At 42.3% G+C, this 26126-nt stretch overlaps 1 protein-coding gene across 4 annotated transcripts in view; it reads right to left on the reverse strand.

Annotated features, from left to right (window-relative positions):
* The window catches only part of cables1 (Cdk5 and Abl enzyme substrate 1), a 197659-nt gene extending 173134 nt beyond the window's left edge, over nucleotides 1-24525 (reverse strand). The window contains exon 1 of one of the 4 annotated variants that reach the window (XM_041190410.1): nucleotides 23801-24525. In XM_041190410.1, the coding sequence (XP_041046344.1) occupies nucleotides 23801-24348 (548 nt within the window). In that variant the 5' untranslated portion in view covers nucleotides 24349-24525. The remainder of the gene's footprint in view (nucleotides 1-23800) is intronic. The other 3 variants (XM_041190409.1, XM_041190408.1, XM_041190412.1) reach the window with 3 other exon arrangements.
* Between the last annotated feature and the right edge of the window lie 1601 nt (nucleotides 24526-26126).

The raw sequence follows: 26126 nt of genomic DNA on the forward strand, positions 1-26126 counted from the left end.
GAAGTTTCCTCCCGTCGGGTGGCGGGGGTGGGGTGAAGAGTGCAGGAGAGGGTGCATGCAGGTGCGCCTCCGACTGGCGACCCCAATCAAGGTGCGCCGCCATTTTACATGGGTGGGCCAATTAAGGACCGCCCAGCGTGACATCCGCCAGGAAGTGCTATGTGCACGAAAGAGTGCACTCATCTCCCTGAGGCTAAGTGCTGCCTCAAGGAGATCGGTGCCAAATTTAAAAATTGCACATATATAATAATAAAATTTTCCTGACATGTCCCCTCATGTGACACTGTCACATGAGCTGGGACATGTCCATCACTTTTAATCAAACTTTTATTAAATATTTTAAAACTCTCATGAAACCTCGTCCCGCCCGTGGATTGGGTTTCAGGCTTTTTCTTAAGCCCGCTAGGGCTCCCGGCCTGCCCGCCAACCTTACGGTTGGACGGGCAGGTCCATTAATTACGTTAGGTACTTTTTAAAAGGCCTCAATAGGCCATCGAAAGGTCAGCGGGTGCACAGCAAATTCAGCTGCGCCCCCGTTGACCTGAAAATTGAAATGACACAGGGTGACATCGGGAGTTCCGCCCAACATCATCGCGCATCGTTTTACATGTCAGTGAGCGGGCCCCACCCCTCCTCGCTCGCCGACCTGAATATCCTGGCCCTAGAATTGTTGCTATTGTTTGAATAACAACGTGATATATTTTCACCTGTTCTCCAGTTTAAACGTAGACACAAATGCATCAGAGGAACACCTATTTATATTCACACCTTTCTTTAGTTGAATTAGAAAATCTAAAATTAATATTTCTGGCCCTTTTACAACTTAGAATAGTCAGGTTCGGAGACTAAAAGGGAAGGCTCCCGTGTCAAAATTAACAAGGTTATTGGTCAATACCCTATGACATAGCAAGCCCATTTCCACAAGCGAGTTCAAATGTTCAGCATTGGGAATGCTGGGTTATCAATCACAGGCATCAAATCTTTGCCGCACTGACTTATAGAAAACAATTCACGTCAAATCAAATCAAAGACCCTGTCTGAATTGTGAGGCTCCACAAAAACTGTGGGGAAGGACTAATGTGCCTATTGCAGTCACAGCAATTGTTCCCTCGGCCTATCTCTGGGTGGCTGCAGTACCAACTCCTGACACTGCCGCATGCTCCCCATCATCTCCTCCCCTCCCCCTGCACCAACTGCCAACTCTCCTCCATCACCAAGTCAGACTCAATTAAGAATGTAAATCAGAATTCTGTTCCTCACACAGGATCCTGGTTTTAAAAAAGGAAAAAAAAAACACTCGTAATTATAAAGTACCTTTCGCGACTTCCAGACATCCCAAAACACTTTAGAGCGAGTGGTCGAGTAGTGGGTGGAGCATGGGCCATGCATGCTCTATTCAGTATTAGTTGGTAGTGCCGTCGAATCGGATGACACAGGTAGCTCTATTTATTTTGGGGGCTCAGGAGGAAGAGAGCAGCTTTGGGACCTACAAAGTGACCGCAAATGCCTCAGCATGGCCGGTTACAACCTGTGTAGCTCTGGCCTTGCTGTAGCAAGGACCTGCCTGCGTACAATAGCAGCGCATTGTACTGCGAGGTTTCAACAGACAGGGATGTTTGCAACTGACTGGAGATTGGTGCTCTCTGAAGGAATTGGTCCAGCTCAGGAAAGTCCATATACAAAGCTAAAACAAAGAAACTGCGAGTGCTCATGGAACAATCTAAACAGATGAGGAGGCAGCTGAGGGAACTGGCAGAGGCTAAAACACGATGCAAGAGGTCTTCTGACATTTACCGCCAGCTGGGTCTGACAACTGATCGACCTCAGTTCTCATTATAATCAGCTCCACTTACAACAGATGCCTTTAGAGCAAACAATCATTCCTTTTGGAAAAATATACAATTCACAAACCGTCAGAGTGTATTTAAATACAACACTGATCTCTTAGATGGGCACTAACGTTGCTTTATCAGGACAACAAAAATCAGCTGCTAATGACACCTGCAGTTATTATTTAAAATGGTTTCTCTGAAGTACTAAATCCCAAACGTACACCATCTTGGTGTACAGTAGTTTGTTATTTTGGAAAAATATTAGTTTCTTTGATTAAAAAGCTCTGGAGATACCATTAGGCTCTTTACAAACACAGTACCTAGAGTGACAAGTACAAGGTGCACCCAAGGGCACACACGAGCAGGTCAAATAATCTGACCCTTGTTTCCTTATTGTGGCATAAATATTCATGACTACAATAGACTACTTTATTTAAGGAAATAAGTTACTGTAAATATCATAGTTTTGCTTCATGATACATAGCAGACCAGTTATTACACTCCATTAAGATTGTCCAGAAAATGGGTGTTTATTTAAAAATAAATATATACAGCACAGACAAATGCTTGCTTTAAAATTTTATACTTTTAAAATGGACGTACAGGTGGATTCCATATTTTAAGTGAGCTTATTTATTTTTTGGTAAAGTGTTGCAATATGCTGGAACAGAGTTTTTTTTTTAATCGCTGGTTGGGCCCATCCCTAATTGCCCTTGTTTAAAGGGCATTTAAGAGTCAACCACATTGCTGTGAGTCTGGAGTCATTGTTACATATAGGCCAGGTAAGGACAGCAGATTTCATTCATTTTTATTGGATTCAAATTTCACCATCTGCCTTGCTGGGATTGAACCTGAGTCCCCGGAGCATTACCCTGGGTCTCTAGAATACTAGTCCGGTGACAATACCACTATGTCAATACCAGCCATCATTGTCACAGATTAATCATTAGAAGCTCATCACAATAGTGTTTGATCTGCTTTCTCCCTTTCCCGATGGCATGAGACTCTTGTTGGGGTATAATTTCTCAAAATGCTGAAAGCCCTTCAATGCTTCAACAATGAGTAACTACGGAGGACATCACAGGCAAGCCGGGTCTTGTCTTCAATCAACAGAAGTTCACTTGACTGATGTCGATGGGGGTGGGTTGTCTTACGAGGAAAGGCTGGACAAGTTCGGCCTGTATCCATTGGAGTTTATCCATTTTAAAAGTATAAAATTTTAAAGAAAGCATTTGCCTGTGCAATAAACACCCATTTTCTGGACAATCTTAATGGAGTGTAATAACTGGTCTGCTATGTATCATGAAGCAAAACTATGATATTTACAGTAACTTATTTCCTTAAATAAAGTAGTCTATTGTAGTCATGAATATTTATGAACTCCAATGAGGGGACTTGATAGGGCAGATACTGAAAGGATGTTTCCTCTTTCTGGAAGAGACTAGAATTAGGGGACACATTTTAAACACATGGGCTCTCCCATTTAAGACAGAGATGAGAAGAAACCTTTTCTCAGAGGGTAGTGAGTCTTTGAACTTTCTTCCCCAGAAAGTGGTGGAGGTAGGGGTCACCGAATATTTTTAAGCTAGATTGATTCTTGACTAACAAGGGTGTCAAAGGTTATCGGAGATAGGTGGAACGTGGAGTGCCGACTCCTGCTCCGAATTTGTCTGCTCGAATTAATTTATACACACAAGCAGCAACTCTTACTGGACAACAATCTAGGAATGAGCTCTCTGGCTGATATCTTTTCCCCCAGGTTCCTAGCTCCAGCTACTAAGGCCAGCTGTTGCTTGTAACTTGTTACCTCAGCTGAGATCACCTCATTCAGGACACAGCAGAGACCAGACTTGAGACCTTTCCAGCCTATGTGGTTCAGGAGTAGAGTCGTGCCTTTACTCAGTAAGCTGTTGGAGAAGATATTCACAGTGGTTTACTAAAAAAATGTTCAAAGGTGGAATCTTTTTCAACGGAATATTTCAGCATGCGCCATCATTCTGTTATAATGTCATAACATATGGCCTACTGTCTTACAATCAGGATGCAGTAGGGTTATAGTACCAGACGACTAATAGCCTGGCCTAATAGTACAGAACAGGAGTTTAGGTCGCACCACGACATTTTCAGAATTCAAGTTCAGTGTGAAAATAAAAATCTATTACCAGTAAAAGTGACCATGAAATTCTTGGTTTCTCATAAAAACCCAACTGCTTCAGTTATGTCCTTTTGAGAAAGAAGCCTGTTGGCCTACATGTCATTCCAGTTCTACACTAAAGCGGTTGACTCTTAACTATTGTCACAGAAAGAATTAATGTATTTTATGGTTGTCCATGATCAAAATGTTTTAATGTGTGAGGTTAGTGTGTTTTCCCACCCCCAGAGTGTTTTGTAATTTCCAGCAGCAAGTTTTTGTGAATTTAAAAATAAAGATTATTTATTAGCGCGCACGTGCCCTGGAGGTTTAAGCATGATGTCTTACACTATCACACACACAAAGATTAGATACAGATGAAGGAAAAAACAATATGACTACAATCTGGAATTATTTTAGTTTCTTCCTGTAGTTTAAGAACATAGGAGGAGTAGGCCATTCAGCCTTTCCAGCCTGCTCTGCCATTAAATGAGATCATGGCTGGTCTGGTTGTGATCATAATTCCATTTTCCTGTCTGCACCCCATAACCCTGGACTCTCTCGTCTTTCAAAATTCTGTCCAACACAGCCTTGAACAAATTCAATGACCCAGCCTCCTCTGCTCTCTGGGGAAGAGAATTCCACACACTTACTTGGATGAATTGATGCTTTAGTTGGAGAGGAGATCTTTTAAAAGCAGAGAGTTTTCAGTAAGCTGCGAGTCTTCTTGCAGTTGAATTGCCAGGAGGTTGACTCTCAGGTGAACTTAAAGTTGGAAGAGGTTGGAGTGGTGTGGTGGGGTGGGTTGGTGGGGGAGGCAAAGAGTCTTTCTCCATTTTCAAGGTATAGCTGAAGATTACCTTGGCTGCATCATTGTCTTGCAGCTGGTTAGAGGGCTTAGAACGTGTCTCAGAAAAGCTTCTGCTGTTATATTTTTAAAAGCAGGGAGCAAACACGGCTGCCTAACCTATGTGATCTGTGGCAAGTCCAGAGGCCTTTTCCAAATAAGGTGATGTGTTGGACCAGTAAACATCCTGTGTTGTGGCTTTTCACAGTCAGAGTTTCAGACAGCCAAAGCCTCTGTGTTTGGGATGAGAAGCCACCACAATACAATGTCAGATCAAGGTCATTGAAATCCATTTCATATTTGCCTAACACTCATTGAGTTTTGATATCTCCACTGTCGGTGGTCCTTTCTGTTGATGGTCCACCCTTATCAAAAAGGATGTCTGAATTTCACGAATGGCTGTGATTGTCCACATATAATTAGATATGTGCTTGAGTTTCAGGACTGTCTGGAGCTGCATACTGCCAAGTCACAAGATTTGTTACAGCCGTCTTAAACAGCTTTTTGTGCCCACTTTTAAAACATATAGCTTTTATGACACTGCCCTACAAACCACATAAAGAATAAAACTGTACAGCATATCTACTAAACCCGTGACTGCCACCATCTAGAAAGGCAAGGCCAGGATGAAAAGGAACATCATCACTTCCAAGTCACACACCATCCTGACTTGGGCACACATCTTCATTCCTTCATTCATTTACAGCATGTAGACATCACTGGCAAGGCCAGCATTTATTGCCCATCCCTAATTGCCATTGATAAGGTGGTGGTGAGCCGCCGAGTTGAACTGCTGCAGTCCATGTGGTGTCGGTACACCCACAGTGCTGGTTGGGAGGAAGGCCCAAGATTTTGAGCCAGTGACAGTGAAGGAACAGCGATATGGTTCCAAGTCAGCATTGTATGTGGCTTGGAGGGGAATTTACAAGTAGTGGCTTTCCCACACGCGTCCTGTCCTAATCCTGCTAGGTGGTAGAGGTCTTGGGTTTGGAAGGCGCTCTCAAAGAAATCTTGACAAGTTACTGCAGCGCATCTTGCAGATGGCACATACTGTTGCCACTGTGTACCAGTGGTGGAGAAAGCGGATGTTTAAGATGCAGGATTGGTGTCATGGCGGCTTTCTCGTCCTGGAAAGTGTTGAGGTTCTTGAGTGTTGTTGGGGCCACATTCATCTAGGCAAGTGGAGAGTATTCCATCACACCCCTGACCTCTGCTTCATAGATGGTGGACAGATTTTGGAGAGTCAGGAGCTGCATCCAACTGGAACAACTCCTTCAGCAATACCCTAATGCTGAGGAGATTGGCCTCCAACAATCAACACAATCTTCCTTTATTCTAGGTATGACTCCAACAAGAAGTATGGAGTCGAGTGGTCCAGGCAGAACCCAAACCAAGCATCAGTAAGCAGGTTATTGGTGAGTAAGCATCATCTGTTAGTAAGGTTAGCACCACCTTCCATCATTTTGCTGATGATTGAGAGTAGGCTGATGTGGCTGAGGTGTCTGGTTGTTGGCCTTTACAGCAGTAACAGTTCTCCATTTACGCCCTGACAAATGTTTGTCTGGCTGTGCAAATGGAAATACAAATGGAAATAAAACTACATATGTATAGGATGTACTTCAAAGGGAATTCACTGTGTGAAGGACTTTGAGGCTTCGGGTGTGTTACGGTGCAATGTAAATGAAAGTATTATTTAACACTGCATTCTGTGCAGGACTTTGTACTTCAGCTGTTACTGTTAAGGCAGTTTTCTTTTCTTGCCAGTTTCCTGTACTGTAATGGTGCCAGCAATCCAATCCGAACACATGATTTAACATCCTCCTCAAAGAAAACAAAGCTACTATTCAGGATAACTTGTTTTGGTCATTGCTCAAAGAGATTCTCGGCAGATGCACAGCTAGAGGAACATAAATAAATTCTGTTGTTTAGAACCAGATACAAACATAGACTTTTTAGGTTGCAAAATGAACCTTCAACTAAGCATATTCTAAATGTGGATTTTTACATTCCTTCATTATCCTTTTTGAGGTTCTCCTCTCAGGCTATGAACCATTTCCTACAGTTGTAAACTCACAATTTATCACTCTTGTCAGTAGTTTGGGTAGTGGTGTAATATAAAGCGTGTTAGTCTTACCATGGTTTCTAACCTGACATTTAAACTGGATGGGTCAGATGGAGGCTAGTTTATAGACTTTAAAACAATGCAGTGAGGCTGGCTGGTGTGCAGCCTGTCAGCCGATAAGACTGTGGAGCCTGATAGAATGGTTTTCTTTGTATAAAACTCAAGAGTTTAACTAAGTGTAAAAATCTCTCAATTCTGGCACAATGCAAGAGAACCGAGGTGCTGACAGGCACCTTGTCAGAAAATGCTGCTGTAACAAGTTCACAAGATACAACTTGGCTGGCTTAGTTTTGAAAGTGTTCCCCTTTAGCAAAGCGGACTGGCAAAATGATCAGAGCTGGTCTTGAGCTGGGTGATGACTAGGGAGAAAAGGTAGCTTAAAGCAAAATACTGCGGATGCTGGAAATCTGAAATTAGAAACAGAAAATGCTGGAAAAACTCATCAGGTCTGACAGCATCTGTGGAGAGAGAAACAGAGTTGACATTTCGAGTCTGTATGACTCTTCTTCAGAGCTAAAGAGAAATAGAAATGTGATATGTGATTAAATTTAAACTGTTTTCAGGGCAAGGTTGTGGCATTGTGGTATTGTCGCTGGGCTGATAATCCAGGGACCCAGAGTAATGCAGAGAATTCAATAAAAATCTGGAATTATAATGATCAACATGAATAATGGTCATCATATGACCATTTTATTCATGAATGAATAAAAAACAGGGGGTGAAGCTGGATAAAAGGTGGGGAAAAATGGAGTGCTAAAAAAGGTACTGCTAGTGACAAAGGTAAGAAAACAAAATGTGGTATATATAAGTATAAATGATTTAGACTTGAATGTAGGAGGGTTGATCAGTAAGTTCGTGGATGACATGAAAATTGCAGGAGTGGTACATAGTGAGGAGGATAGCCTTAGATTACAGGAGGATATAGACGGGCTGCTCAGATGGGCTGATCAGTGGCAAATGGAATTTAATCTGGATAAGTGTGAGGTGATGCACTTGGCCAGGACAAACAAGGAATGGGAATACAAGATGAACGGTAGGACCCTGGGAAGTACTGAGAATCAGAGGGACCTTGGTGTGCATGTCCACCGGTTCCTTGAGGTAGGACAGGTAGATAAGGTGGTTAAGAAGCCGTACTTGCCTTTATTAGCCTAGGCACAGAATATAAGAGCAGGGGGGTTATGCTGGGACTGTTTAAAGCACTGGTTAGGCCACAGCTAGAGTACTGTGTGCAGTTCTGGAATCCACATTATAGGAAGGAAGTGATTCCACTATAGAGTGTGCAGAGGAGATTGACCTGGGCTGGAGAGTTTTAGTTGTGAGGAGGGATTGGATAGACTGGGGTTATTTTCCCTGGAGCAGAGGAGATTGAGGGGGGACATGATTGAGGTGTATAAAATTATGAGGGGCACAGATAGGGTAGACAGGAAGGAACTTTTCTCCTTGGTGGAGGGATCAATAACCAGGGGGCATAGATTTAAGGTAAGGGGCAGGAGGTTTAGAGGGGAAGTGAGGAAGAATTTTTTCACCCAGAGGGTGGTGGGAATCTGGGACTCACTGCCTGAAAGGGTGGTGAGGCAGAAACCCTCATAACATTTAAGAAGTATTTGGATGTGCACTTGCGATGCCATGGCAGACAAGGCTATGGGCCTAGTGCTGGAAAATGGGATTAGAATAGTTAGGTACTTGTTTGACCTACGCAGACTCGATGGGCCGAAGGATCTTTCTCTGTGCTGTGGACCTCTCTGACTCTATGAAGCACCCTGAAAAGAATAACATGAACAAGTAATAGATGGCCTGGGTGGGGTGGAGTGGGGCAGGGAAAAGAGGATCGAAAAAGGGGATGAATAAATAATTCAAAAAATAAAAATAAGTAGATTAAAAATGAATTTTGAAAAAAAGGATGAAGATCGAGAAGCGAGTTCATGGTCTGAAGTTGTTGAACTCAATGTAAAGTGCCTAATTGGAAGACGAGGTACCATTCTTCCAGTTTGCGTCTGGTTTCACTGGAACATTGCAATAGGCTAAGGATGGACATGTGGGCATAAGAGCAGGATGGTGTGTTGAAATGGCAAGCGGCAGGAAGATCTGGGTCATGCCTGCAGACAGACCAAAGGTATTCCGCAAAGCACTCACCCAGTTTGCATTTGGTCTTTCCAATGTAGAGGAGACCGCATTGGAATCGGTGAATGCAGTAGACTAAATTGAAGGAGGTGCAAGTGAAGTGCCATTTCACTTGAAAGGAGTGTTTGGGCCCTTGGACGCTGAGGAGGGAAGAGGTAAAGGGGCAGCTGTTGCACCTTCTACAATTGCATGGGAAGGTGCCGTGGGAAGGGGATGGGGTGTTGGGGTGATGGAGGAGTGGACCAGGGTGTCACGGAGGGAACAGTCCCTATGGAATGCTGACAGAGGGGTGGGGGGAAAGATGTGTTTGGTGGTGGCATCATGCTGGAGTTGGCAGAAATGGCGGAGGATGGTCCTTTGAATTCAAAGGCCGGTGGGGTGAAAAGTGAGGACAAGAGGACCCTATCATCGTTCTGGGAGGAAAAGGAAGGTGTGAGGATAGAGGCGTGGGAGATGGGTCGGACACGGTTGAAGGCCCTGTCAACCACAGTGGGTGGGAAACTTTGGTTAAGGAAGAAGGAAGACATGTCAGAAGCACCATTTTGGAAAGTGGCATCATCGGAACTGATGTGATGGAAGCGAAGGAATTGAGAGAATGGGATAGAGTCCTTACAGGAAGCAGGGTGTGAGGAGCTGTAGTCAAGGTAGCTGTGGGAGTTGGTAGGCTTGTGGTGAATATTGGTGGACAGTCTATCACCAGAAATGGAGACAGAGAGGTCAAGGAAGGGAAGGGAAGTGTCAGAGATGGACCATGTGAAGGTGTTGGAAGGGTGGAAATTGGAAGGAAAATTGATTAATTTTTCTAGGTCCAGACGAGAGCATGAAGTGGCACCGAAACAGTCAATGATGTACCGAAAGAAAGAGTTGTGGAAGGGGCCGTGAGTAGGACTGGAACAAGGAATGTCCCACATACCCCATAAACAGACAGGCATAACTGGGGCCCGTGCAGGTACCTTTTATTTGGCGGAAGTGAGACAAGTTAAAGGAGAAATTGTTCAGCAAGAGAACAAGTTCAGCCAGGCGGAGGAGAGAGAGTGGTGGTGGATGGAGGTTGTTCAGGCCTCTGTTCAAGGAAGAAGTGGACAGCCCTCAGACCATCCTGGTGGGAGATGGAGGTGTAGAGGGATAGGACATCCATGGTGAAGAGCAGGCGCTTAGGAGACTGGAAATTATATGACATAGGGCATCAGAGGAATCGCAGATATAGGTGGAAAGACACTGGACAAGGGGAGAGAGAACGGAGTCAGGATAGGAAGAAATGGGTTCCGTGGGGCAGGAACAGGCTGACTCGATGGGTCTACTGGGACAGTCCTATTTGGGATTTTGGGAAGGAGGTAGAAGCAGGATGTCCAGGGTTGGGAGACTAATGAGGCTGGAAGCTGTTGGAAGCTACAAAGGTAACTTGTTGCATTGTTGAGCAAAGCATCTCCAGCCCAGCGAAATAGTTTTGATGGCGACAGGTAAAGCAGAACAGATGAGATCAAAAAGCGTGTTCAGAATTATGGAATGAAAATTATTACGAACCTGAGCCTGGGCGTATGAATTTCCCAGTCTTGCCAAGTTAGCTACCTTTATAATAATTGGCGAGTGGGGCAAATCTGATTTTAGGCACAGGCCATACTATTAAAAAGCTGACAAAGATCCCTTCATCCCCAGGCTCAACATTATTGTTGGGGTTACTGATAAGTTCTGCTTACTGGGATATTGACAAGAACAGGAGTGGGCCAAAATGTGGCAGATGGAGTTTAGTGTCAGTAATAAGGAGGTAATTACTGTTAAAAAAATGGGAGTAGGTTCAATGCTGCGGAAGAAAAGAGGGATTTACGATTGCAGGTTTGCACGATATTAAGGTAACATTTCAGACTGATAAGATTAATGGAATTTTGAGCTTTTAATCATTAGATGTGTGCGCGAGAAAAAAGGATACTGCGAGGTCCAAAATGGCAAACCGCGTGCGTCCACTCATTCTGGTGTTGGAAGAGCGCAGTATAACAAATTGCTTAGAATGTTTCATAGTTATCCAAGGTGCACACCTGCATCTAAGCTCGGGCCCAGTTTCAATGCAAATCCAGGGCTTATAATGCAGTTTCAGGCCTTTTTCTCCACATTTGATCACATCTGACCACAATGTACACTGTGCAGTTTTCTCAGATCCAAAGCAGTCAAACCAGAAGTCCTTCAAAAAGACCACTGGAAGTTACTGTAAAATTTGATCAACTTAACAGAACTGTAAGAGAGACCAGGGGCTGAGACCTGCAAGAGCTATCCAACCCAGGGTCATCAATAGTTTAAATGAAATATGGAATGTTATTTGTTTTAGCCTGTTATACAGAAACTTGGTCAAATTAATCAGCAAGCTTTGAGAAGCTGAGAGCTGGTGCTAATGAAAAGACCTTATTAAAACTTGCTGACCTTGAACATTTTGAAAAAATCCAAGGTTATTCTCAAAGATTCTAAGAGACCAGTCTACATTAACAGTTTGAAGGGGACCATAATACTGCAACTGAGGCATTTGTGAGTCTGAACTGCAAAACTGTTTTAAAGTCTGAAAAGGATAGCGTGAATTCTAGACCAGTCTGTTTCATGGAGTTGTAAAAACCAACCACATAACAGAAAGAGTTAAAGGAACATACGCATATATGAATTAGGAGCAGAACTAGGCCATTAGGTCCCTTGAGCCTGCTCTACCATTTGATAAGAAGCTGTCCCAAGCATAGGAAACCAGAATGTCAGGGCAGGCTTTAACTCCATGGTTCAAACAAAGAACTCGATGCTCCATTAAATAATTTATATTATAAAAGATTTTTACTGTACGGTGAGGGCTTGTCAGTTTAATATCCTGTCTATTAGAAAGCAGCAGTTGTTAAAAGAACCTCATTTTAGCAATTGGTGGAAATAGTGAGCTGGTCAGTCACTAAAGAGATGACAATCAACATGAGGCGACTGTTAATGGGTAGTTGTATGCATAATCCCAGGTATCATATTTCAAAGAATTTACTGTAAGCGCTAAGTTGTCTGTCATTGTATTACATATTCTTTTGATGACTGAGCAGTTTAATAAATATTAATGTCTGAGTCAGATATTTGAGCTTGTTCCATTATTCACCCCTCTCCCAATCTCCTGCACTTTGCCCCAACCCTGTTAGACTCACTGTGGGCCCAGTGCCAGTATTCCCTCAGAATGTCTTTTGTCCTCTTCAGGACTGACACGACTGGTGTCCCCAGCACGGTAGTTATATCCTGATAAAGCAAGAGGATGATCTTTGTGCAATCCACAGAACAGTTGGAAGCAGGCTGTTTCTAGTAGTTGAGGCGCCCATAATGAATGGTCATAAACATAACATTAAGTCCAAGAGAGTTACATAGAATTACACAGGCCATTCCGCCCAAGTGCTCCACACGAGCTTCCTCTTAACCCTCACTTTACCCCATCAGCATAATCCTATCTTCCTTTCTCTTTAGTTGTTTCTGAACTTCCCCTTAAATTCATCTATGTTATTTGCCCTAACTACTCCTTGTGGTAATGAGTTCCACATTCTAGCCACTCTCTGGTAAAGAAGTTTCTCACAAATTCCCTGTTGGGTTTATAAATGACTATCTTATATTTACAGCCTCTAGTTTTGCTCTCCCTCACAAGTGGAAACATTTTCTCTGTATCCACCCTATCAAACCCTTTTATAATCTTAAAAATCTTGAGGTCACCTCTCAACGTTCTCATTTCCACAGAAAGCAGCCTCAGCCTGTTCATTCTTTCCTGACAGGTATCACGTTGTAAATCTGTTTAATCACTGTCTCCAGTACCTCAAAATCCTTTTTATAATGTGAAGACCAGAACTGTGCACAGTACATGTGTGGTCTCAACAAGGTTCTATAGAAATTGAATATAAATTCTCTGCCTTTCAATTCTATCCCTGTTGAAATGAACCTCAGAGCTGTGTTTGCTTTCTTTTATACAGCCTCGTTAATCTGCATCGTACTTACAGTGATTTGTGAATATGTACCCTATAGATCCCTTTGCCTCATATGACTTTCATTATCCAAGGAGCATATAGACTCCTTATTCTTCCTTCCAAAAAGTACCACCTCACAGTTACCTATATTGAAATTTATTTGCCAATTACAACCCATTCTGCCAGTTTATTAATGACTTTTATTTTGCACAGCCTGCCACATTATTATCTATAGCTCAATTTGGAGTCAACTACAACCTTTGAAATTGTGTTTACTATTCCCAAGTCAAAACTCTTCATCCGAATTGTGAGAACGTCAATCTGTGTGGAACACCCCCTCCCTTGCTATTGTTAGATAACACAGAAGAGAAAGCAGGGGAAACATCAGAGACTATGGAAGCTATGGAATTCGCTTCCAGGGCTAGTAGTTGAGGCAGAAACAATGTAAATATTCAGAATTAAATTGGACAGGCAAACGAGGGAAAAAGGTTGAAGGTATGTGGGAACAGATTAGGAAACTTGTGATTTGGGCTATTTGCTCGTGTGAGCGGTTAATGCTGACATGGACTGATCAGGCCGAATGGTCTATTTGCATATTGCAACCTCTATAGATTTCTGTATATATACTAGCATGACATTGCTGTTTGCTATTTTAATGCAATTGTTAAAATATTTAATAAAACAGGTTATAGCTCCATTAAAATGCCTGATAGAGGGATGTCAGACAAACATGCAAGGCCAGCAGTAATTTCTACCCTCCTACACAAATGCTATCATGATGGATATCTTTGGTTTCATACCAAGTTATAGTGGAGGAGGTGCTCACACTCAGCTAGATGTTTACAACTGAGAGAAATTTTATCTTACTGTCTAACAAAGAAACGAGTGCCAATGTAAGACCGGAGACCATATACAATGAGTGTAAATAATACCGTGCAGAGGTAATGATGACCTAGTTAACTGCGCTAAGCTAGTTAGGAAGACTGTAAATGTTTAGAGCTGCCCTGCTACTAAGTAGGATAAGCTGTTGGTTTTTATACATCTGTTTTAATAGTCATCAGTACACAACTTTAACCTTATCAAAAATTGTCAGGAATGACATGACAGAAAACTCATATCTTAGGAGTTGAAATGGCTATGCTCCACCCATCACAGTACCATTTCACAAATTAACTTCTAATATTGTGATAGTGTTGTGAACTAGAGAAGTTTCTGTTGGACAATAAGTAAGAGTATCCATTTCATGCTACTGATAAAATGCAGTTTGCAAAGATTGAAAACCTGGAATAAAACAAAAGTTTTTATGCTCAAGTGAAAAGTTGCTCCCTGAAACCTTAACCTATCTTTTCTCTTTTCTTTCGTTGATGGATCTGTTTTGTATTTACAGAATATTTTCTTGGCATTTAATTTCAAACTGGACAAGGCCTCTTAAGATTACCACACAGCTGAATGATCTATGCATAAGTTGAATCATAGAGCAGTGAAAAAAAAATGTATTATTTTTTCAGGCAAATGTTCTCTCCCTACAGTTGATGCTATTACAAACCTGAGCTGGCTTCAATAGCTTGTGAGCCTGCTATACATCGCCTGATGCCAAACAATACAGCAAAATATGGCAGCCATCGAGATGGCAGCTGGCACAGATGAGGAAACATCACCAAGGCAACGTCAGGTGTAAAGTGCAGAGCAGAAACTGAATTGAGGAAAGAGAGATTGTATTATAAGAAACACTATAATATAAAAGCTAACAATTTCTGGGAATGAACTTTCTTGGGAATTGGAAAACCATTGATCTCTCCCACCTAGAAGAACAAAGGGTGCAGACACATGGGAACACCACCACCTGCAAGCTCCCCTGCAAATCACACACCATCTTCTTCAGTTCTCTGCTGTAAGGTAGGTCCTACTCAAAACGCCACAAACTTCGCCACGGGTAGGGGCAAGGAGACAGATCCTGAATATATCCCAGCTGGAGTGATGATCAAACCCTGGGCTGATGGCACCTATCAGATCCACACTGGCCATTGAGCCAATTGAGACAACCCAAGTGCACTTTTAATGCATGCTGTTGTCCAGAGGTATCAATAGTGACAGCAGGGGCTCCAATTTTCTTTCCATCACAAGTCTGACCAGGAATCTTTCCCGCTCTTACCACTGCCATTTGCATATGTTGTAAGGATTTTCAAGTTGATACTCAAGCTGTTTGGCCGCATTTTGAACACACCTTCCTTGGCCATCAAGTCCTGGTGTGTGACTTGAACCCAGAGCTTTTGGCTCAGAGGCAGGGACGATATCCATTGCGCCACAGGACCTCCACACACCACCTGGACTTGGAAATATCTTACCATTCCTTCACTGTTGCTCGGTCAAAATCCTGGAACTTCAGTAACAGCACTATGGTTGTACCTACACCACATATACAGCAGTAATTCAAGAAAGCAAATTGGATTCAAAATTAGCTTAGTGGCAAAAAGCAAAGGGTAATGGTTGATGAATGCTTTTGTGACTGGAAAGTTGCTTCCAGTGGGGGTCCACAAGTCCCATTGATGTTCCATGGTTTAGGATTCAGGCTTGAATGTATGATTAAGAAGTTTGTAGACGATACAAAAATGGACCATGTGGTTAATAGTGCAGGAAGATATCAATGACCTGGATATGTGAGTAGGAAAGTGGCAAATTGGCTTCTATCTGGAGAAGTGCGAGTAATGCATTTGTGGTGGGTTAATAAGCCAAGGGAACATACTTAAATGGTAGGATAATGAGAAGTGTAGAGAAACAGAGGAAACGGAGTAATGTTTACAGATCACTGAAGGTAGCAGGGCAGGCAGATAAGGTGGTTAAGAAGGCAGAGGGGATACTTTCCTTCATTCGCCAAGGCATAGAATATAAAATCAGGCAGGTTATAGTAGAATCATATAAAACGCTAGTTAAGCCACAGCACAGAGTTCTGCTCATTGCATTACAGGAAGGTTTTTTTTATTAATTTATAGGATGTGGGTGCCGCTGGCTGGGTCAGCATTTATTGCCCATTCCTAATTGCCCTTGAGAAGGTGGTGGTGAGCTGCCTTCTTGAACCGTTGCAGTCCATGTGGTATAGGTACACCAACAGTGCTATTAGCGAAGGAGTTCCTGGATTTTGACACAGCAACAGTGAAGGAAAGGCAATATATTTCCAAGTCATGGTTGCAAATGGCTTGGAGGGGAACTTCCAAGTGGTGGTGTTCCCATCTATCTGATGCCCTTGTCCTTCTGGATGGTAGTGGCTAGTGGTCGTGGGATTGGAAGGTGCTGTCTAAGGAGCCATGGTGAGTTCCTGCAGTGCATCTTATGGATGGTACACACTGCTGCCAATGTGCATCAGTGATGGAGGAGTGAATGTTTGTGGATGGGGTGCCAATCAAATGGGCTGCTTTATCCTGGATGGTGTCAAGATCTTGAGTGTTGTGGGAGCTGTACTCATCCAGGCAAGTGGGGAGTATCCTATCACACTCCTGACTTATGCCTTGTAGATGGTGGACAGGCTTTGGGGAGTCAGGAGGTGAGTTACTTGTCGCAGGATTCCTAGCCTCTGACCTGCTCCTATAGACACAGTATTTATATGGCTTTAGTTTTTGGCCAAAGGTAACCCCCAGAATGTTGACAGTGGGGGATTCAGCAATGGAAATGCCATTGAACTTCAAGGGGCAACGATTAGATTCTTTCTTGTTGGAGATGGTCATTGCCTGACAATGTGTGGTATGAATGTTACTTGCCACTTACCAGTCCAAGTCTGGATATTGTCCAGGTCTTGCTGCATTTGGACATGGACTGCTTCAGTATCTGAGGAGTCACAAATGGTGCTGAGCATTGTGCAATCGTCAGTGATGATCACTTCTGATCTTATAATTGAGACGTATAAGCTTTTGAAAAGCCTAAATGGAGAGGATAGGAAGGACCTATTTCTGTTGGCAGACAGGTCAATAACTAGGGTGCATACATTGAAAGTAATTGGCAGAAGGATTAGGGGTTTTGCACCCAAAGGATATGGGGGTCTGGATCTCACTGTCTGAGAGGGTGGGATGGGCAAAAACCCTCATTGCATTTAGAAGATACTTGGATATGCACTTGAATTGCCATAAGTCAAAGAGCTTTTGACCAAAGCTGGAAAGTGTGATTAGGCTGCATAGGTTCTTTCAACTGGCACAGGCACAATGGGCCATATGGCCTCCTACTCCATCTTAAATTTTCTGTTTCTAAGGCAACTCACCAGCATCTCCTCAAGGCTACGTGGGGATGAGCAATAACTGCTGATGTTGCGAGTGACATCCACATCCCAAGGATATATAAAAAAAGGTGGCAATTGAGCTCAAATAGCTCCCCTTATATGAAAGAACTTACATGTATAAAGCACCTTTTAAAAGTTCCGGACATTCCTCAGTGCTTTTACAGCCAATGAAGTACTCAAAGTGTAGTCACTGTTGTAACGTAGGGAATGCAGCAGCCAATTTGCTGAACAGCTCCCACATATAGCATTATGATAATGATAAGATAATCTGTCTTCATAATGTTGATTAAGGGATAAATATTGCTGAGGATAACTGCACCACTCCTCCTTCAAAATAGTGCCATGGGATCTCAGTTTAGCGCCTCATCTGAAAGACGGCACCCCTGATCAGTGCAGTAATGAATAAGTGCTGCACTGAGTGTCAGCCTAGACTTTTGTGCTCAAGTCCCAGAGTGGAACTTGAACCTTGGGATTCAGTGGCAAGAGTGCTATCAACTGAGCCACAGCTGACACACAGTTGAGGTATAAATATCGACCAGGACACTGGTGACAACTTCCCTGCTCTCCTCCAAAATAGCAATATGGGATCTTTTATGTCTTTCTGAAGGGTAGATGGGGCCACTTATATCCAAAAGACAGCTCTTCTGACAGTGCATCACTCCCTCAGTACTGCAATGGAGTGTGAGTGTGGATTATGTAGTCAAGTCTTTCAAATAAGACTTGAACCTTCTGACTCAAAAGTGAGAATGCTAACAACATGGCCTAGTGGGTAAAATTACTGCTTGGAATAATGCCAGTTTATTTAAGAGAGTCCTGGGGTTAATTCCCAGCCTTAATTAGCCGATGTCAGGCTTCCTGAAGATATTTTATTACCTTAAGGTTGCTGTATAAATGAGCTATTGTTGTAGACAAGAGAAAAATCAGCCAAGTTCCCCACTGAAACTGCACATTAGTGAAGAGAATACGGAGTTTGACTGTGATGGCTTCCACAGCTGACCAGCCTGCCCACACTCAGTTCATACCTGACAAATAACTTGGGTGAGATTCCAGATGTTTGCCAGATACCAAGAGAAATCTACCCCAGAAAGTCGGTGCTTTCACAAGAGGAGGGGAGAAGGCTGGAAAAAGGAAATTGCTCAAGATGCACACATGTTTCTGTCATCATTGAAACTGTTTCAGTGTGATACAACTGTAAAGCACAGCCTCAGCTGACGTGCTAATCTTTGTGTAATCCACTGACAGGGTAAATTTTACAAGTATTGGTCAAACTATGCCAGACACCTTCAGATCAAATCTTTGTTACCTTTACTGGTCTTTTACCTGCATAACCCTATTTCTGACCATAAACCATAATCAGATGACTGCCTACACCCAGCAAAACAAGCACTGTCTGATACTCCTGTGGCTCCCAAAGTACAACCCCTTTCTTCACTCTCTCAATCTGAGGCATCTAAACTTGAACAAATGTGGTGCACAGCTGGCCAGTTATTCATCTCCAGATCTTTGTTCGATCACATCAAACACTCAAATGTTCCAGTCTCCTCAGCTAAAATCGACTATTCCAGGATAATTCTGGAAAGCATGAACAACCCTAGGCTCCATTTTCCAAAAGGCACATGATTGCATCAATTATGCTCCCATTTCCTCTATCCTCACATCAAATAACAAATGCAGGAAGATAAAAACAAAAACAAAAATACCTGGAAAAAGTCAGCAGGTCTGACAGCATCTGTTTTCCTTAGTTCGTTGAAGAGTCATATGGACTTGAAACGTTAACTGTGTTCCACTCCGCAGATGCTGTCAGACCTGCTGAGTTTTTCCAGGTATTTTTGTTTTTGTTTTGGATTTCCAGCATCTGTAGTTTTTTGCTTTTATCTAAGTGCAGGAAGATTATGAATTTCTTCATCACCAAGATCAAGGCATCCGTGTGACATCCCCCTGCATCCTCCCCTTTCCCTTAACTCCAACCCACACCGTCACTCACTCACTCTTTTCCTAATCCTGATCATTCTGGATTTTCCCCACTGTCTCCTCTCAATCCTCTTTTAAGCTCAAATTGTCTACAAGTCCCACTTCCTGCTTCCTAAATCCCTTTCCTGGCCAATACCTCACTAATCAAAATTGAGAGTATATACCACTTTTTTTTTAAATGCATAAATGCTTGACAATTTCCTAAACTGCAAGAATAAAGTAACAGGTTCTCACAAATAAATTATAGCTGGATACTGGATACTAGATACTAGAGGGCCTTATCCTCTGGAACCCAGATTTCATACCAGTACAGGCAAATAGAATAACATGATCTTCTCTCCCTGCTGCTTATAAGACTCCCATGAAATGAAATTGAGCTGTATCACTAAATTGCTAGTGGATGAGGATGCTGGAGCAAGTTGCCTACACAGTAAGTGAAATTACTAATTTAATGCCAAAGATGATTGCTATAGCAAGTGAATGCACATTGGTGCAGTAGAACATGCTATTTAAGACAAGGTTAGTACACACTGATGTTACAGATCCTCTTGTCATCATCATACACAGCAATGCCATACTTTAGAGATTTCCTCATTTCAAATGGTTCTGGTGAAATGGCAGGAGTACCTTTTGTAAGATTTTGCTGGAAATTTGAATAGATGAATTCTCTGAAAGGCACTTAACGTCATTAGACTTCCTGACCAGTGGATTTCTTACCATATAAAGAAAAGAGTAGCCAAGTCTTTATTAATATGACTGTGCTATACCTGACCCAGGAGAAGCTGATGTTGACAATGGATCATGAAGTTGGAGAAGCATTTCATTTTCCAGCTGGCATTCTTCATCTTGATGATCACAAGTATTCACCCAAAAGCATAAATATAGAATAAACTAGCCTTAGAAATTCACTGCTGGCTCTAAGCTTCTCAATTTAAGTGTACTTTTTTGTCAATTCTGTTCCTCTTAGATAGAAGTGCTGCAACACCAGCTTTAAAAAAACTAATATTTTGCACGATTTTTAAAGCATAATATTTTATGATCAATGGTGCAAAATAGGCCAATTCCTTCTGCAAAGCCTTAACTCTACCTCCTCCTCATCAGACCTCTCAGTCCCCTCTCACCCCAGAAATGTGCCAATTCTCTCCCATTAATACTTTCATTTCTGCTTTCTTCCCTAGCAACAAATTACGGAGTGGAACTATTACAGACATCAACTATTGTAGTATGATTTTCAACCAGCACTAATTGAACTTTGATTGTAAAAAGCATTGTATACATTATTACATAGGAACAGGAATAGGTTATTCAGCCACTGGTAAGGATATCGAAGGATATGGAGCAGAAGTGTTTAAATAAGGGAGGTACAGATCAGCCGTGACCATACTGAATGGTGGTGCAGGCTCCAAGGCTGATGAGTACTTTAGCCCCATTTAAGCTTTTGTTCCATATTCTTTGATATTCCTCACAAATATCTATCGATCTTAGTCTTGAAAATTTCAATCGATCCATCCTTTTCAGAGAGAATATTACAGATTTCCACTGTCGGACAAAGTGCTTCCTGATTTCACCTCTAAATGGCCTAGCTCTAATTGTAAGATTATGCCCTCTTGTTCTGGATTCCCCCACCAGAAAAAATAATTTCTCTGTATCCAACTTAGAGTCTCCTTATTAAGTTAAACATCTCAATTAGATTTTGATCTTTAAACTCAAGGGAATACAAACCAGGCTTATTCTAACTGTCCTCACATTTTAACCCTTTAAATCCTGGTATCCTTCTGGTGAATATGTATTGTAACTCCCTCTAAGAGCAATATATTTTTCCTGAGGTTCACTGCCCAAACCTTAATGCAGTACTCCAGAAAGGGTCTGACCAAGTTTATATGTCACGTATATCACAAAGGCATAAATAGTTGTCTTCTTTCAGATGGTGAAATACTAACTGCTGTTGAGACCAAGTAGAAGCAAGAGGTGAAGCTGAAAGGAAGAATAATCACCTGCTCCCCTTTGCAGTTGCTCTTTAGCAGCCCCCACAGACTAGCTATAGAACAGCACTGTCATACAAAAGCTTCGGAGATATTTATAGTTACATATAACTATAACATATAACTAACACATATAACATATAACTAACATGACTAACCAAGCTAGAGTCCAAGGTGCATCCCCTGAGAGACAATGAAAGGTGCTAACAACATTTCCCTCACCGTGTTTCATTTGCTTCCACTTTAGGACAATGCTTTGCTATAAAAGGTAACCTTTATTAATAAATAAATTATTGTAACTTTAATTGATCCAATCTTAAAAGGCTAAGTTCAGTGCAAGTTTTATCATTTGCAAACACCAGTGTGCGCTTAATAGGAGTTAAGAATTAACAGCTTTTATTACGACATTGCCAAGATGCAGTTAGACATTTGAACTTCAGCATAAGCAGAAGGCGCTTTTATACTGGAGGAGCATTGCTGATGTCTGGTGCATGCACTCACTAATGTAAAGCCAGTACCTGCACCTTCAGAGAATTAAAAGCATTGGAGGCTTAGCAAGCACTTTTACATTTAGTGCTTCTGTAATTCAGATTACAGGTAGGTAACGTCCATTGGCTCTATAATATTTACATCACTCAAACCGGCATCATCATCCTGATTTCAGAACTGTAGGTGGCTGTAGCCATATAAACGAGGGAATCTGATGTATAAATGTTGCTCTGCAGTGATCAGAGCCAGAGTGCTAATAGTAAAATGGATACATTTTGGTAGGTCTCAAGAGTTGCCTTCAGATCTCCAAATGCGCCAATCTGCATTACATTCCTTTTTAATTTTTTGTGTGTCCAGCATCATTGGGACTTGATTTGGACAGTTACAAAATCAAGGTAAATAGTGAACCACAGAGGTCACGGATCACCATTTGTGTGTCACTCTCCCAAACTTTAGTCAAATGTAAGCATGTTTACTCACCTACATCAAGTATTAGCATAACCCTCTGTGGCTGCTAAATAATAGCAGCAAAAAAATTCTGCATTCAAAAATAACAAACGGTGGGGTTAATAGAGATTTCAAAATAACTGGGGAACCTACCAAGTACAATAAAGCATTAATAATAAGTGACCTACAGGAATCTGGAAAAATTAATGACTCAAATATTTGCTTGAATCATTTTCCTTCATTGCTTTCTTTTCATCAAAGTACTAAATATTCCAACAGCTCCTGTTGGTGAAAGTTTTGGTTAAATATCAGGGTTCAAATAAATACAAAATCTTCAATAACATTTTTGGAGATTTTTGTATTAAGTCACAGGTCGATTTGTGGGAGTAATTTTAATCTCAAATTCCCAATATCTTAAAAAAAACTTTGGGCACACAACAGTGTTGCATAAATGCACCATATGAAAAAATATGTTCAACCTGCATTTAAATTTTGCACATACTTTGACATTAAATATAACATTACTAATGGATAACTGCCAAAACAGGTTTCAACCTCCCAAAACTGAAATCTCTTGACTCCAGATATTTCTCTTGTGGGCATCTGACAGCATCTGCTGTTAGTTAGACTTGGTATTGTACATTAGATTTTTAAATTATTTGCGGGACAAGTTGCAAAGTGCGAGTCAATAGCAGTGCAGGGAAATCAGGCATCTGGGATTTGTTTGAGTGGGTTGAACAACATGCTATCTCCTTAATCAGATTGACAGATTTTGAAATAAACCATGCAAAGACTGCAAAGGAAGTGGAAATTCAATGTCAAATCAGGTACAGAAAGACAATTGTGGGAGAGGGGGGGGGTGGTGCTGGGATTGGATTAAGAGCAAGATACAAAAAAAGAGCCCAGTAAAAAGGAAAAGTAAAAAGAATTAAAATTTGGCATTTTAAAAATCTCCAATAACAATTAAGAAGAGGCAGAATGAGACTCTGTACTGGTAATAGGAAAGTTTCAGTGCCAGAGAGGTTGATTGGCATAATTAATAGTTATTACATTGTTAACAGTTTCTTAAATGATAGGACTTGCTGTTGTGAATTTAGTTCATACCTACTGCTCAAATACAGCAAGTTCACAGCATTCAACCGTGAGGCAGAAAGTAAAGTTAATGGCAAAGCAGCACAATTCAGACAACAACTTTTAGCTATTACCATTATTTGCATTTGTTCCTCACCTCAAGCTACTGTCGCCGCACCATTATTCTGAGAGCAAACTCTGGCACAATCAATGGAGTTCTTGAGACATGGGATGTGATACCACTTATAGCATGCATAACTACACACACATATATATACAGGAACAGGCAGGTATGAACTATTATAAAAACAGAAAGTGTTGGAAATACACAGTAGATCTGGCAGCATCTGTGGAGAGAAGAGTCTTGAGGTGAATTTTCTTCAGAACTGGCAGTTTCCTCTCTGCACAAATGCTACCAGACCTGAGTATTTCCAGCACTGTTTTTATTTCAGATTTCCAGCATCTGCAATATTTTGCTTTAATGTATTGACTGTTAGTCTGCTTTTCCACCTCAGTTCAATATTATTAAACATTTATATAAAAACTGCAAAAAAGTAAGGATTATGCACTAACCTGGACCTTTGCAAATCAAGAGTGCTGCTGCCCATCTGCCCCTGTTCCAGGCAGTAGTTTGGGACTGATGCTTGTCTTAAGAAGGCAGCAGGCAGTATTCCCTGAGTGAAGGAGTTGATCCTTGCCCTGCTACCGCCGCCTGCAGGAGCAGATGGAGCGGGGAGAGGGGATGCAGCAGCTCCGCTCGGCTGAAACCTGCGCTCCGCTTCCTCGTCCGAAGGAGGAAAGGGAGAGGCGGCGGCGGGAAGGACTGCAGCGCCGGCTCTGAAAGGCAAAGCCGCCTCGCCGATGCTGCTCAGCCGGCTAGTCCTGCTCGCCTCGGCATCGGCGGCAGCAGCTGCTGCTCCGTCCTCCTGCTCCTCAGCCTCATCCTGTGTGAGGCGCCCATCCAGAGAGATGTTGGTGAGAAAGCTGAGTGCCGCCTGCCTCCTCCTCGGGTCTATCCGCTTCCTGGTGCTGGGCTCGCTGCTGCTGCTGCTGGAATGTTTCATTTGCAATGCCGAGCTGGGGTTGTTGTTGCTGCTGCTACTGCTTGTTGCAGCCGCCATCCTCCTGTGGAAATGTTGAATGCAACGCGTGTGGATGTGTGTATCTATGCATATAGATAGGGTTTTCTTTTCCCTATGTGTGTGTATATATATTTTTTTTTTCAAGTGTGTATATACATGAGACAGAGAACCAAACGTGCTACTGCACTGCCCTGTGCTAACACTATGAAGCGCTGTGCCAGCCCCAGCAGACAGCCTGGAGGGAGAGGGAGGGACAAGGGGGCGGCTACCAGGCAAAGCGCATGATCCTTAGCCCTTCCCAGACACATGGTGGCTCCAGTACAGTCAGCTTAAAGCTACACCTTCTGCAAACCAGCTCATGTCTCTATCTGGCTGGCTGATGTTTTATTTTTGTATTTGTAGCGCAGGATTTTAAAATGCAAAACGTTGTGCGTCGGATGCAAATATCTGCATTGAAACTTCCTTTGGGAGACGAAATTAATTTTCCTACCAAAGGATGTGTAAGATTTAGCTATCGACTCCCTTTGCCATTCCGATAGCGACTCCTGCTGGCCGTTCACTTGCTGTTCTATTTAGCCACGTGAGTGTTTTTTTTCATCCTTTGCCAAAACCTGTGTGAGTGGATTGCTAACAATGTAAAAGCAAAATACTGTGGATGCTGGAAATCTGAAACAAAAACAGAAATTGCTGGAAAAACAGCACATCAGACGGTGTCTGTGGAGAGAGCACCAGAGTTGAGGCTTTGAGTCCCTATGACCCTTCTTCAGAGCTCTCAAAACGTCAACTCTGTTTCTCTCTCCACAGATGCTGTCTGAAGTGCTGAGTTTTAGCAGCATTTTCTGTTTTTGTTGCTAACAAAGTTGCAGAATAGGGGTACCTTGTGCAAATAATAACATGCCTAGATGAAAACAATGCAATGTGCATGAACCAACAATCGAAGGAATTATTTTGACTGCATATAATCCAGCAAGGCATTGTCGATTGACACTGTCACCATTTCCTCAGATTTAGCAATACAGTCTAAAGTTCTAGAGTGAGCAAGGACCATTTATCCCATAGAGTTTGTACAGTACAAGGAAGTTCTCAATGCTCTTTGTCTTCTAATTCTTTAAAATTGTAGTACAAGGGTGTTCAGCATAGCAAGGGTTAATATGGGACTGGAGAACAGTACCACCCACAATGTGATATAGAGAGACATGTGACAATGGTGGGGGTGGGGGAAGAGTTGTATGGAGAGAGTCAAGGAAAAGTCAGCATGAAGTTAGATTCTAAAAATCATAGAAAGTTTACAACATAGAAAGAGGCCACTTGGCCCATCATGCCTGCACCAGCCGAAAAATGGGCCACCAGCCAAATCCCACTTTCCAGGCCCCTCACAATTTTGTACATCTCAATCAAATCTCCCCTCAGCCTCCACTGCTCCAAGGAGAACAATCCCAGCCTATCCAATCTTTCCTCATTGCTGCAATGTTCCAGTCCTGGCAACATTCTGTAAATCTCCTCTGTACTCTCTCTAATGCAATTACATGCTTTTTGTAATGAGGTGACCAGAACTGCAAACAGTACTCAAGTTGTGGCCTAACTAATGATTTGTATAGTTCCAGCATAACCTCCCTGCTCTTATATTCTATGCCTTGGCTAATAAAGGAGAGGATTCCATGTGCCTTCTTAACCACCTTATCAATCTGTCCTGCTACCTTCAGGGATCTGTGGACATTCACTCCAACATCCCTCACTTCCTCTAAACCACTGAATAACCTCTCATTTATTGTGTCTTCCCTTGCCTTGTTTGACCTCCCCAAATGCATCACCTCACA

This window comes from Carcharodon carcharias, chromosome 6, assembly GCF_017639515.1.
Source record: "Carcharodon carcharias isolate sCarCar2 chromosome 6, sCarCar2.pri, whole genome shotgun sequence".
Taxonomy (NCBI): domain Eukaryota; kingdom Metazoa; phylum Chordata; class Chondrichthyes; order Lamniformes; family Lamnidae; genus Carcharodon; species Carcharodon carcharias.